General features: G+C 39.6%; 1 protein-coding gene across 1 annotated transcript in view; it reads left to right on the top strand.

The window, feature by feature from the left end:
- CCDC146 (coiled-coil domain containing 146) overlaps positions 1–15319 on the top strand; it is a 122296-nt gene that overhangs the window by 62120 nt on the left and 44857 nt on the right. Inside the window, exons 2-3 of the mRNA XM_006834362.1 lie at positions 3244–3326; positions 10047–10256. Coding sequence (XP_006834425.1) covers positions 3244–3326; positions 10047–10256 — 293 coding nt within the window. The remainder of the gene's footprint in view (positions 1–3243; positions 3327–10046; positions 10257–15319) is intronic.

Raw genomic sequence — 15319 nt, 5'->3', positions numbered from 1 at the left:
GAGGGGAGATGCACAAGAACACCCAAACTTGCAGACAGTACCCTTTTGACCTAACCTTGATGGCTCAATTAGCAGAACTTGACTAGAGGAAGATTAACAAATAATAATAATAGTAATTTTTTTTTAAATAAAGGAAACAAGGGTAAATTGCTACAATTTGATGAACCTGACCTATACTCAGAGAGATAGTTACTCTAAATACCAACAGAGGGGGAAGGAGTCTTCAAATCAAATATCAATGCTATCCCCTCTGTATATAGGGTAGACTGGGATGGGCAACTTAGACATTGGCTACCTAAAATGAAGGGGTGATAAAGGCATGTAGTGACTGGCTTACAAGGTTCAAGAGGGAGTTTAGTTTAAGAGTATGGGGGTAAGAAAGAGTCCCCACTGAATAGATTTCATCTTGTTTAGATGGGTCTGGTGAAAAGAGATGGGAATAAGATTCATATGATTCAGTAGTGAATAACTGTTATCATGACTAACTGCAACTGTCACAATTGTAAAGGTAGAAGTTTCGTAACAAAAACAGGGGAGTGGTTAATCCTGCAGTCCAGAAACAGAGGGCCCTAGGACCATCAAGGGAGAAGCGCACAAGGAGAATGCAGGACCTGCTCTGGTAGCGTAGTCGTTATGAATTGGGCTGCGAACCGCAAGGTCAACAGTTCGAAACTACCAGCTGTTCCGCGGGAGAAAGATAAGGCTTTCTGCTCTGGTAAGGATTTACAGCCTCAGAAACCCTGTACAGGGTCGCTATGAGTCAGAACCGACTCCACGGCACATAACAACAACAACAAATCCAGAGAAGCAGAGACTCCAGAGATGGAGGCAGAGATGGGGGCATGGAGAAGGGGAGCAGCTGAGGACTCTAGATTCATGGGAAGAGAGGGACTAAGAGTTGGTGGCCAGGAGGCAGACTTGCATAATGTGCCCTTTGAGGTATAAATTAAGTATATATGCCTGAGTGGGGTTTTTTGTTTTGTTTTAAAAGCTAAAGTGGATAGAGAGAAATACTGTTAACAGATGGTACATGAAGGGGATTGTAATCATTGTAAGGACACAAGTATATGATTTGTTGAATGTAAAACTGATGATCTGCACTGTAAACTTTCACTCAATCCACAATAAAAACCTTAAAAAAAGAGAGAGATAGAGAGACCTTACACACAAAGACAAAAACAGACTAAAAGTTAAAGGATGGGAAAAAAATTTAATTTAAAAAATGGTAGCATTTCTGTATTGGTGAAAATTAGGAAATTCAGACAAACAAAAATTCAAAGAAAAAATCATCACATTGCTTCCACTTAGAGGAAGCATTTTAACATCTTAGTTCCTACCCTTGTGGGTCTCTCTATGCACTTGCTCCTGTGTCACATCGGACCATGCTCTCCAGACAGCAAGATGTGTCACTTTACCTTGTATCTCCCCTCTGCCAAACCTTGAATGAGTCATTTCTCTATGACTTGATGATTTGGAGTTTCTTTTGTTTTCCATTGGAAATGCTATCAGAGACTGCAAACTGGGTACTGTGCTGATGATTCCTGATGTTACATTATTTCTAGTCCATGTTAATGGACAAAGTTACATATTTTTTAAGTCATGTGTTCCTATTGATCTTATGATTCAGTTTTAACATTATAGTTTTCACTTCATTTTCTATCTTATCTAATTGTACAAATTTTCTCTTGCACTAAAAAGTCTTGAATTCTATTATAGTCTACTGGTATTTTGCTGTAAGGTGAGCACTGGACCATAAGGTAGGTGTGGTTCAATCCATCAGCCACTCTTCAAAAACTCTAGTGAGGGTCGCTGTGAGTCAGAACCAACTCAATGGCACTTAACAGCAACAACAATGTTGTGTATATGTTTTAACAGTTTTATTGAGATATAATTTGCATATCATAAAACTCACCAATTTTAAGTATGCAATTCGATGATTTTTAATACATATACAGAGTTTTGCAAGCAATAAGTTTAGAACATTTCCATCACCCTATAAAAGAAATCTCATGTATTTTTTATTATGGTCATTCTGGTGGATGTGAAGTGATATTTCATTGTGATTTTTGCTTTGTATGAAAAGATCTTATGTGGGTTTTAGATAGGCAATGACCCTAAGTGGAATAGAGGACTGACTTAGAAGGTTATTATCATAGTTCAGCCAAGAGATGCTGTGATTTGGACTAGTAGAATCATGGAATGGAGCAGAAAGTAGATGGATTCAAGCAATATGTTGGAAGTAACATCAACAGGGCATTCAAACACAAATATTTTCTCTTTAGTTATACATTTTAGTATATTTCACAAATGTTCATTGCATTATGGCTTTAATATAGTAAAACTTTTGGATTTGATATGTTGTAATCATTTAGTAAATATATATCCCCTTATTCAGAGAGTGAGTAGTTCATTTACCAGTAAAGAAAAAGAAAGAAGTAACACCACTTTGTGTACAGAATAAACTTTTTATGCTTCTTTGATAGTAAGAGACAGACATTGTGCAAAAGGGGAGTGATCATAGGTTTTGGGAGCTATACAGACCTGGGTTCGGGTCCTGACTCTACTCTTAATAGCCCTGCAATCTTGAACAAATTACTTAACTTTTCTAAAGTTTATTTTGAATGGAGATAATAAACCCACTTCACAAAATGTTTTTGAGAATGTAATGACTTGATGTACAATGCTTGACTGTTATCAAGGTTCTGTAACGATTAGTTCTCTCTACTTGTACAGAAAGCCCACTGCTGTCAAGTCGATTCCAGCTCGTGCTGGGCCTGTATAAAGGTTCTGAGGCTATATATCTTTATAGGAGAAGACAGCCTTATTTTTCTTCTGCAGAGTGGCTGGTGGGTTTGAACCATTGACTTTGTGGTTAGCACCACCAGGGTTCCACCTTATAGTCATCCTAGTTACTTACACTATTCAGATGAACTAAAATAAGTTTTTTAGAATTGGAAGAAACCTTACATATCATTGAACCCAATTCTCTCAATTTATCGATGAGGAAATCCAGTCTATGGAGGTGAAAACACTTGACCAAGAACGCAGACCTTACTGCAGGCAGAGTAAAGCTAGAACTATTTTTCCAGACACCCAACATCTTTCTAATATACCACATTGCTTCTTATATGTCCACTCTAATATTTAGCTAAAAGACTATATAAGGTAGCCATATAACCATTTTATCTCCTGATTAATGCTTACAGTGTGATGCCTAGTAGTGATTTGTGCTCTCTTTGCTAGTTACATGCTATGGGGAAACTTCCTGCAACCAGAATGGCAGAATTAAAGGCCAAGTATACCTTGCTTCATGATACCGTGATAAGGTATGCTCTTTACCATTGTGTTGACAGCTTTTATCATAGTTAAATGTCTTACTTGTGATGAGACTTGTATTGGCTTATGTTCTTCCAAAAAGTGTACCTTGAGGCAAGGATTTGGGTTCAAGTAACTTGAGAAGCAATCCAGAAAAGTACAGTGAGGTATGGGGAAGTATGAGATGGGGAAAGGAGTAATCCGATTGTGTTGCTATGTGGTTAACACTGTGGGTAACTGGGGCTTAGTCTCACTGAGAACCCTCTGAATGACTGTGTATAACACCTCAGAAGTTTAGGAAGGGCAAGTCAGCTGGGATATTGGCCTACCAGTTTATACCTAATTGGCCAAAGGCATCTAAAGATATTAGCTCTTGGCGCTTATGTTTCCTTTGGAGCAGGTCAAGAACGTTCCTGTGGCCAGAGAAAGCACACAGGCAGAGAAACACAGGTGCTCTAGGTATGTATGGTAACTGCCCTCTGAAGCTGCAGGTGACTTCCACAATGGACAAAGGGAGCAAGGCTGGCCAATACCAGACAGTATCTGCTCAGGACATTCCTGCAGGATTCTTTTCTCCCCTCTCTTCCCCACTCAGAGGTGTCAATTCTATGACAACCCAGCCTACTTCTGTTGAGACTCAGTATGTTTATCTCTTGCCTCTGCATCCTCTCCCAGGATCCTCATCTCAACCAAGTTCCAGTCAGAGGCATACCTGCAGGATAGCTTTCACTGAATGATTAGCAGTGTTTCCTAAGCACCTACTACAAGCCAGTGGGACTCAAGGGAGAAAGGGCTGAAGAAAGAAGGGGAAACCTGTTCTGCTGCCTTCCTTACCACTCACAAGCCTCCTTTTTCCTTTATCCCACCTTGTTTCTCCTGGTGTTAACAGCTAAAAAGAGACAGCAATAGATAAAAACTCCATTCTGCCATTCCCCAGCCATCCTCTTCCCAAATCCCTAACTGTTAACCCGACTTCTTATCTTACCTAGAGTCAATTCGTTACTTTGAACATACAAGAAGGAAGAAAGGGTGTATGACTGTGAGAAGAGCAGAGCTGAAGCCCTGGGCAGACCTCACTCACATTCCACCCTATGCTTACTCTATCCAGGTCCCTAGCAACCCTCCAGAGCCCTCAGCCTTGGTTCCTTTACCTCCCCATTCCCAAGCCAACTCATCACCTGAAGCCTCAGGAACCTGGAGGCTTTACATAAAACTTCTGGGGTGATCTCTGTCAGCATACCTTGCATCTTAACTTCAAGTTCTCAGGGAATCCCTCCAAGCCTCATTGCAGACACCAAGAATAAAGCAGTGTTTCACATCCTCTTCATAGCTTTCGTCCAGACCCAGCAGAGCCTTGTAGGATGCTCTAACTTGACTTCCTCCTTCCTTTACCCACAGCTCAGCTCCCTGGGCCCTACAGGGTAGAGAGTATCACAGTGAGCAAGGCCATGGTTTTTTCCTGCTCCAGGTTACTTTGCAAAAATCATTAAATCCCTCCATCATCCACATTTAGCCTCCTCTTGACCTTGAGATCCCTTTCTTACAATTACCAACAGCTACTACCATCTCCATTCCCACACCTTCTGGTGGATGAGAAAGTCATGAAACAGTGGAGTCTCCATTCTTACAGCTGGGGCTGTAGCAGGACAGATATAGATGGGGGAAAACTGAACTGAAACTGGACGAGTTTTCCATTGAAACCTCATTGTGAGTTATTAGACGCTCTTATGCTAGCATTATTTCAGGAACTTGTGGGTAAATGGTGTTTGCATTCTGAATGGGACACTACCAACATGTCCTTTCTATAAGAAAACCGGCACTGAACCATATGGCAGGGCTGTGTTGTCCTGTAGTTCAGGACCACCCTAGAAAGGAGACAGGCTTCATCAAGCCATCAGGCATCTCCACAAATGGGGGAGGTCTTTCCTGGTGAGGAAACTTATGGAAGACTCGGAGTGGAGTGTGAGGGGTTATACCAAAAGTGAGTGCTGCTGGTTTCAAAACAGGAAACAGCAAGAATTTTGCTTCTGAACAGGAAAGGTAGTTAATGTGAGGGAGCTGGGTTTCTGAAGAATATGAGTCATAGCCACTGTCAGATTGGAGCTAACTTGCAGCTTTAGGAGATACAGAAGGCTCCATCAAATCTAAACAAGCCTGATGCTCACTTAACCTCTCTCCCCAGATTGAGCCAAGGTCATAGACCACAACTGGGAGTCTACCAATGCTTGCTACTGTAACATTCAAGTCTGTGAATGAATTGCTACCCATACTTTTGTTGTAGGGACTTTTCCCTTCCTGGTTTCCTAGTGACATGTCTTTAGAAACATTTCTGTTTTTTACTTAACTCACTAAAGGGGAAAAGGATTTTCTTGCAATCAGGCCAGGACAATTCAAGAGTCAGCTAGCACTGAGGTTGCTGGGGACAGATCAAGGAGGGACCCACTTTTCTCCTTTTCACCCCCCCCAAGTCCAGATCTTATTTCATCAGCTTTCCCCCTTCTCTATCATCGCCTGCCATCTTGATCTAGGCTTGTAGAACATGTCACCTGAGATTCCAGCTGCCTCTTTTCAGTCTATTCTCCTGCTTAGATTGTGAGCTACACGAGACCAGAAACTGAGCCTTATTTGCCTGTGGCACCTAGCGTAGTGCTGGACACAAAAATGTTCACTTACCTGAAATGAACCCAGGAAAGAAAGGAACAGGGAGCTTCAGTGAGGCATGCTCCTTGCCCTCCTCACTAGGCCCCCATGGTAGCTGGCTGGTTAAAGGACTAAAAAGAATTCTTCCTAGTCTCCATAATATACACACCCATCCTTGAAAGCATATACATAGTTAATAAGCAGAAGAGTCAGGCTGTTTTTAAAAGACGTTTTTTGTTATTGTTTTTGCCCTTGTTCTAAAACATATACACACTAAGTATAAACATATACATTGGATCTAAGTCATTCGAGGAAATACCCAATCCTTCAATGTTGCACTTAAAGCATTGATACCCACATGAAGGCTCCTTTTATATATTCACACATCTATAAACTAAGTAACTAAACTATGTTAATATGCAATTGCTGGAGTACTTCTTGCATCTCTGTTAGGCATTAGCATGTTATCTGTATTGTTAGGAATGTATTTTGGGGCTTCAGTATTATTTGTTGTTGTTGTTGTTAAGTGCCGTCAAGTCGGTTTCGATCCATAGCAACCCTGAACAGGGTTTCCGAGTATTATTACCCCGGTTAAATAGATTAGTAGTATTCCATTTTGCTGGTGCCCTGAGTTTCCCTTTGAATATGTTTTCCTGGGGGTGGGGGTGGGGGAATGTAGTATAGGTACATTCCTGAAACAAACAGTGTGCCTAGGTGTGGCTTGTGCATTATGTTTACATTTTTGTCCCACCTAGGTCCCCATGAATATATTGCACCCAGGTTATCTAGTATTATGTGTTTGTAAAGTCTGCATCTGTTGCAGCCACGTTTGTGTGTTATCTCTACCTGGTTATCTCTACCTGTTGATGATCTGTCATATGCCTCTGTACATCTCTTTTAAAACCATGTGCAAAGTCAAATACTACTTTCTGCTCATTATTAATATTAAGTGACTGTTAAATTCTTTTCCTGCTGGTCCAGTATGGATGCTGGGTCCCCCTGATCCATTGTGAGTTGCCCATTCTGGATATCTCATTCCCATATAGTCTGCATGCTTCCGACTAGTTATTGCTTTGCCCTCATCTCCATTCTGTTTGCTGTTAGAATAATTTGTGGTAGTGCATCTAGCTCTCTGTTGTCTACCAAAATCAAGTTCTCTAGTTGACTTACATTTAAATTGACATTTTCCAGTGGGAAACGTATCTCCAGTTCTCATCATTTCAATGGGCTCTGCATTTTCAATTGTCAGGAACCAGCATGTTAGGCATGATATAGCAGTCATTTATTTGGAGTGTCATTGTTTGCACTCCTAATTAATTTGTTTTGAAAGTTAAAAGAATGTAAATGTCTTGGTAGTTGTGGTGTTTCCCAAGGTATGTAACCAAGTGGCCTTCCCGTTGTGCCATACTTGTCCGTGGCATTATGTTGTTTGTGTCTTCTGCTACTTGCAGGTTGCTGTTAGATCATTGTCATTTGTTTTCATTGGTTCTTATGTCATTCCTGTTTGTGTCACTGTTTTTGTGTTAAGATTGAATGTTTCTTGTTCTAGAGATTCTGTGTGTAGGTAGGTTAAGCATATTGATGTCATGTGTTGGAAATCTGCTGGATTCATCCATACACCCAATGAGTTACAATCTATAGTAGACCATGACGTGGTCATTTTTGCTTGTGTTTTGTCTCTTTTGGTCTGTTCCAGTTGTATGGAAAGTGATTGTTAGTTGTTGCCATGTATATTCTTCACTGTCACATTTAGATGAGCATATCTACTAGTGTGGCATATTGTATATGCATATCCATCATCATGGAGTGGTGTGGTGCTGTGGGTTAATGCACAGGACTGCAGAGTGACTTTGAACCACAAAGTCAGTGGTTCAAGCTTAGTGATGCTCCTCAGAATCTCTATACAGGGTCACTGTGAGTCGTAACCGACTCGAAGACACTTAACAACAGCAACAACATCCATTATCATAATTTGCTTCTGTTGTATCAGTAAAATCTCTGGAGCTTAGCACTACCTCCCTCTTCGCTTCCTACCATTCCCTCCTCCCCCTAACGCTTCTTCTAGTGGATCTTGGTTAGCAATGTCCTTAGTGTCAGCTTGAACTGAGTCCATCTGTTGAACTAGATGATTAATTTCGTCTTTGTCATTGAGTTTTTCAAGTACAATTTACAAGTATATGTTTAAGAGATAGTTTTACGATAGAAAATACTGTAGCTTGGGCCAGGGTTACATTGGTCCTCAAACTGACTGATGTCTTTGCTCTTAAACACTTTAAAGAGGTCTTGTGCAGCAGATTTGCCTAATACTTCATTTGATTTCTAGGCCACTACTTCCCTGAGTGTTGATGGTGGATCTAAGCAAAATGAAGTCTTTGACAACTTCAGTGTTGTCTCCATTTATCATGATGTGTTTACTGGTCCAGTTGTGAGGATTTTTGTTGGCTTTACCTTGAGTTACTTTCTGTGTTCAATGGCTGATTTGGTTGTGCTTTTTCTTCTGTTTCTATACATCACTCTCTCCCCAATTCTTCTCCCATTTTGGAACATGTGACCAGTGTTGAAAAATGGTTTCATATTGGTACATATCCAGAATTGTGCTTATATTTGAAAATATCAGGTGCTTCAGAGTTACCAAGCAAACCAAAGTCACCATCCAATTTTTGCCTCATATGTAGATTCATACATCTCTCTTTTATTGGCTGTCTTAGTCTAAGTTCTCTAGAGAAACAAAACAAGTGGAGCTTATATGTATATATGTAAAGAGAAGTTTATGTCAAAGAAATTATTCACACAATTGTAGAGGTCATCAAGTTCCAAGTCTGTGGATCAGATGTCAGACTGGAGGCTTCTGACTCATGTAGCTTCAGGGTTGATGAACCAAGGTCAGAAGGTCAGGCACATGCAGACTGGTCTATTAGGTAAAAAGTGAGTCTTCTGATAACTCCCAGGGTAGGCAAGTAATAGAACAGGTCTCTGGTTCAAGTTCAAAGAACTAGAGGTCAGAGGATGAGCCAGATGCAAGATCCAGATTTAGCAGAGAGCAAGTAATCTTTGCCTGTGTGGCCAGTGTATTGGAAGCAGGCCACGCCCCTGCAGAAGCATCCTTTCAAATGATTGGCTGCTCGGGGCAGATCTCATCATGGGGAATTACTGCATTTTCACTGCCAAACCACAGAGAATCCTGGCCCAGTCAAAACCTTAACTACTATCACATTGGCTATGTGTGTCTGGTCTTAATTCATGACCTGTTTGGACTTAGGTGATCATTTCATTTGTTGTCATAGTGAGTTGATTCAATTGTTTTTAAACCTTTTCCTTTTTGATCAATATGGACAATTTGTCCTGACATGATTTGTTTAAACCAATTAACTTCTTGTCCAAAGTTTCCTGCTTCAACTCAAATTAAGTTTTTATTGGTACAGTCATTAAATGGAAAAGTTGACATTTGCTGAGTTTTAGCAACCAATATTACCAACCAACTGAGCAATCTTCTGAGTTATTAGAGATTTTCCTGTTCTTGCCAGACCAGGCAATAAAATAGCATTTCTTTTACCCACTTGTTTGTTTAGACAGTACATGATCGCATGTTTTATTTTAGATGGATTCCGATTGTTTCTGTGGAGTATTTCTTATAATTTTGTGTGGCTTATGGACTGCAGTTGATTGGTTGCTTCTTCACTTATTACTGAAAGCAGATAGTTCCTTTGCCATTTGAAGCAAAACCTTTTCATGTGTTGTTTCACAGAACTGGCCTCTGCCTAGTTGTGCTATCATATGAATAATGCTGCCTGGATCTGTAACCATCCATATTTCCACAAAAATAATCCTGTGTTCAAATAGCAATGAAATAACAGTTTCTAATGTTTGCTTCTCTTTGTGTTTGAAAGGTTTTTGGTTTTTTGCTGTTGTGGTGGTAGTGTAACGTTAATTATTTCTAGTTTTTTTTGGTTGTTGTTTTCAGTTATGCCATCCATTTTATTTTCATTCATTAAATAATTAGAAGTTTCTAGTCTGGTTAAAGAGCTGAATGCATTTGTTTTTCTGAGGGCATACATATCTCATCATGTGAATCTCTGTTTTTATTAACATAGCACACAAGAGTCAGAGGTCCAGCTGCTACAGGATGCCAAACGTTTTGCTGAACAAATAGAACAGCAGAAGTTTCACCTACAGCAAGCTGATGATTTTCCAGAAGCATTCACCACAGAGGTCTCCAAAATGAGAGAGCAACTTCTCAAGTATCAAAACGAATATAACGCAGCAAAGGAAAGAGAGTATCATAATCAGTACAGATTAAACAGGCGAGTACACAGTTCTCTCATGCACACGGAAGCAGGCATGAGCAAAGCTGTTTCTACATAAATAACACAAGAAGAATTCTACTAAATTAGGAAGTCATTTTAGGCACAGTGTATGAGATAGCAATGTTAAGATGACTGCAGGTCTAGTTCTTTCCTTGGTTCCCTAGAATGAGCAGACCCTGAAAAGGAAGGCTGCAGATGTACAATAAAAAGGAAAGCACCGGTGGTGGGGAGATGCTCTCAGGAAGCAGAGGTCCCTGATGTGTTTTCTGCGAGTCAGGAAAGTCAGAAGCATTAGGAGCTGCACCAAAGAACACACTCAAAAAAACAAGGGCTGGGCTCACACTCTGATCCCATCTCTGCACTGTCTACCACCCTGTATCCTTCTTTGCAGAACCAAATCACCTGCCTCCATGTTCTTCCCACATGTATGAATAGACAGACACCTTTCCAAATACATGAGCTGAGGGGCACCTCTGGCTCACTATCCATCTATTCTAGAAAGAGGGACCACAAATTGACCTTGTTGTTATTGTCATTAAGTGCCGTCAAGTCAACTCAGACCCTTAGCGACCCTGTATAGGGTTTCCGAGGAGCAGCTGGTGAGTTTTAACCCCCGACCTTGCAGTTCAAACAGCTTTGCAGTCTGGCACATTAACCCACAGCACCACACTAGGACAAATTGACCTTACTCTCTTATTATTAAACTATTCCTTAGGATTGAGGAAGAAACTGACATCCTTTGGAAAGCACTCTGCTTAACATGTGTAGAGGATGTCATTTATTTAATAAACTAAAGCAGAAATGTATTGCTAAAGGGGCAGGTGTCCTTTCTAAAATCTCCTCCCACCTAAAGATTTTAAACCAGTGGAAAAGTTTGCTCAACAAGTCACAAGATTTGGAAACATTTTTAAACAATCACAATTCAGATTGTGTGCAGTGGCACGGTGTGATGCTATGCCTGCAGGTGGGAGAGAAAGCCAAAGTTCTCTCCTGGAATTTGTTGCCATCTAAGGTAGCGTAGTGGTTACAAATCGGGCTGCGAACCTTAAGGTAGCGTAGTGGTTACAAATCGGGCTGTGAACCTTAAGGTCAGCGGTTTGAAACTACCAGCTGCTCCGCGGGAGAAAGATGAGGCTTTCTACTCCCGTAAAGATTTACACCCTCGGAAACCCTATACAGGGTCGCTATGGGTCGGAACCGTCTCGATGGCACATAACAACAACAACAACAAGGTGGCAGAGTTCTCTGACAAGTTTAAGAGTAGAGATATTTTTGGTGGTGCAAATAAGTTCAGCTCTGTCCAGAGGCATGGAGACCATTTGCATGACTTTGCACAGACCTTTAAGCCCTGCATTTAGAATCCTCTCTTTGGGGTCTCTTAATTCAGGAAAATTATATTCAGGAAACCAAACTCTGAGTTCTCTTTTGTCTTTCACTAAACTTGTTTCGGGCTCACAGGCGAGATCTATAAAAAGAAAGCTTAGCTATTTCTGTGCTCTGTAAGCACTCTTTCAGTTGAGGAAATAATGCAATTAAAACAATTGGTGGTTGTTCATTAGTATTGAAAATATGAATGCTTGACATTTCCCTGAAAGGGTAAGAGGAACATAAGTCAGCTGTTATTTAAATTGTTTAAAATTTCCAAGAAATCCTGCCAAGAGGGAAACAAAAACACAACTATTGCCTTTTAGGTATAGACAGGCAAATTGTTCACTGACTTCTTTAGGATAGAGAGGAAGATGCATAGTGACGTGCAGTGAACAAGGACATCCAAAAGGTACACTTCTAGAAATATTTGGTGTATATTCTTTAAGTGTTTGATACTTTAGCTTCAGCAGACTCCCTTGCATTCTCTAGTATTAGAAGCTTAAGGATTGACAAGCATATTTTTATAAAAAGAATGGTGGTACCAAAAGAAATACCAGGAAATAATTATAAGCCATATATTTCATTGATTTAACATATCTAGTCCTGCAAATTCACCCCCAGGGGAACGGGGAAGTGCTGTAGATATTTCCATCCCCACATTAAAATAAAGAGAAAAAACTATTCATCCAGATATACAGGTGATATTTGTCAGACCAGCACAACAAACTCTCATTTCATTCAGTGTAAATAATAGAATCCCAAATAACTAGCATCCTCCACCCCAACATCTTTAGGGAAGTCTGAGTCATTGGTGTTGCATATTGGTAACATATTATAACATAAGTGTAACATATTGGTCAAGCACTCTAGGAAAAGTACCGTACTCTGTAATTTAGATATTTTTTCTCCTGCTTCCATGTGACATAAACTAATACATGCTAAACATAAGTATAATTATGTCGTGCTTAATAATTAAATCTATCCTAACAATAGTTTCAATTTTTAGATTTATATTCATTGATGATCTCTGGATAAAAATATAGTTCAGGAACCTATTAAAATAAGTACACTATAAATAAAGTAATTAAATACTGTTGAAGGGCTTAATTTTGAAGATTTTCTCTAAAAAGATTTTTCAATATTCAGCTTTCTCCTCGCCTTGACTTAGTTACCTTTTTGCACCTTATTTTCCATTTCTCTCCGTGGATTCCTAAGATTTGGATGAAATTTGTAACCTCAGACTACAAAGCCATCTATTCAATTGAGTCGATTTAACATCATAAAAACTCACTTCATTTATTTGTTACATCTTATCATGGATGAAGGAACAATTCTAGATCCTGGTGTGGCACTGTAGGATAAGCACTGTACTACTAACTACAAGATCAAACCCACCAGCCACTCTTGGAAGCCCTATACAGAGTAGCTATGAGTCAAAACTGACTTGATGGCATACAACTGCAGCCAACCAGCATTGGAGACCCTAACTCCAAGCCACCCACCCACCCACCATCATACCTGAGTCTCTTCACATGATCCCTCAGTCTGTGTGAACACCTCCAGTGACAGGAAGCTCACTGCCTCACAAAGTAGTCCACTCCGACTTTGAAAAACTTTCCTAGATTACGTGATTGATACTTCTTGCACATGGCAGCAGATCAGGCTTCCTGTATTGTCTCTTCAACTACAAATCCTTAAAACCAAGAAACTTTGACATCCTGGTTTCTAGAGGAGTCTTGATACTGAAGCAATCTTTATTCAAGAAAATGAGGAAAAGTCATGGTTTCATTTATACAATGAAGATAATAATACCTACTTTAGCAGGGTTGTGAAGTTTAGAAATGATACATATATATGCCTGGCATATAATGAGTGTAGTATATGGTCAACATTATTTAAGATTATTTTATTGTGGCGCATACATCTAATAGAAAACATGGAAACGAGCCATTAAGTATGTTCAGCAGCTTGGGAAAATATTATAATTAAATGTTAAGTAAAAATGTATTCAATCAAATATACACAGCTAATTTAATTCTATCAAAAAACACAAGAAAAATAAAAATTATTATCCAGTGGTAGGGATGGATGGGATTATGAGTGATATTTTTTCTATGTGTAGAAAAAAAACCTGTTTTTTAAAAACTTTTTATTGTAAATTGAGTAAAGGTTTACAGAGAAGATCATTAATTTTACATTCAGCAAATCCCACGCTTTGTTTCCTCTCAATGATTGCAATTCCATTCATGTAACGTAGTTTCCATATTTCCTCCCTGTGATTCCTATTTCCACCCCACTTCCTTCCCACCCTTTCCCACCTTTGTCCTTAGGTAAATGTTGTCCTTTTGATCTTGAATGATTGACTATCCCATGATGAGCAGACCTTGCTAGCGTGTTGTTCCCTCTATATACCTATCTACTGCTTGGTTGAAAATTGTACCACGAGGTTGAGCTCTATGTGAGACCTAAAGGGTGGTCAAGGGCCATTACCTCAGGTTCCTCCAGTCTCTTTCTAGCCAATAAACCCTGTCTTACTTATAGTTTTGATTTTTGTTCCACATTTTCTCCATCTCTATCTTTTAATGTGATTCCTTTTAGAGCAGTTGATAGTGGTAACTAGCACAGTCTTGTTCTTCTGGTCTCAAAGTCCTGGTGACTGATGTTCACATGTTCCATTGGTCCATTGGACTAGTTGATTCCAAGCTTCTTCTAATTTTTAATCACTCTTTTTTATTCCATACTTGGAGAGACCAATAGTTGTGCTTTAGATGGTCAGTCATAAGCTTTTAAGATGCCAGTAACTACTCATCAAAGTAGAATGTAGAACACTGTCTTTGTGGACTATGTTATGACAATTGACCATAGTGTCCCCTGAGAGTATGGTCCTGAGCCCCCAGTACCAATAACTCATTGCCTTAAAATATTTGACAATATCTAGGAAGTAGAAGAAAATACGTCTTTTAAAAGCAAGAAAAAGTCATTAGTGTTTCTTAATATTAAGAGAAAATTGCACAATAGAAATACAGTTCGTTTTCAATATCCTAAAGGATTAACCATTTATGTATATTTAGATAAACAATAATTTTCTACTTATTTTAAGAAAAGACTATAAGTCATACCTTGTGGCAGAGCTTCAAGTCACCATTTTGAAAGATTCTTTTTAGCCAAGAAATGACAGTACACCATCACCCCCTGGTGGCAGTCTGCCTGAGGTGTAGGATCGATAATTGGGAAATAAAATATTGCCAAGTTATATGCTAATGCTATAAAAGCAAAGATAAATATTCAATGCTCTGAAAAAGTCAGCTTCAATGTGTGATACTGATAACTAACCTATATTAAATTAAATGTGACACATTTTCTGTTGTTAGGGGCCATCAAGTTGGTTTGGAGTCATAAAAACTCTGTGTGTAACCAAATGAGACACAGCTCACTCCTACATCCGCCTCGCAGTCCCTGCTATGTTTGAGCCCATTGCCGCTGTCACTCTGTCACTCCATCTAGTTGATGGTCTTCCTCTTTTTAGCTGATCCTCTACTTGACCAAGCATAATGCCCTTTTTCAGGGACTGGCCCCTCCTAATAACATGTGCTGGTGTGGCACCTCAAGGTTGGTGGTTCAAGCTCACCAGCCTCTCCTGGAAAACCTTATACCTGGTCACTCTGGCACTTAACAACAACAACAATAACATG

The sequence above is a fragment of the Chrysochloris asiatica genome, unplaced genomic scaffold (assembly GCF_000296735.1).
Source record: "Chrysochloris asiatica unplaced genomic scaffold, ChrAsi1.0 scaffold00010, whole genome shotgun sequence".
NCBI lineage: Eukaryota > Metazoa > Chordata > Mammalia > Afrosoricida > Chrysochloridae > Chrysochloris > Chrysochloris asiatica.
The sequence above is the reverse complement of the archived record's forward strand: the minus strand, read 5'-3'. Positions and strand labels throughout refer to the sequence as shown.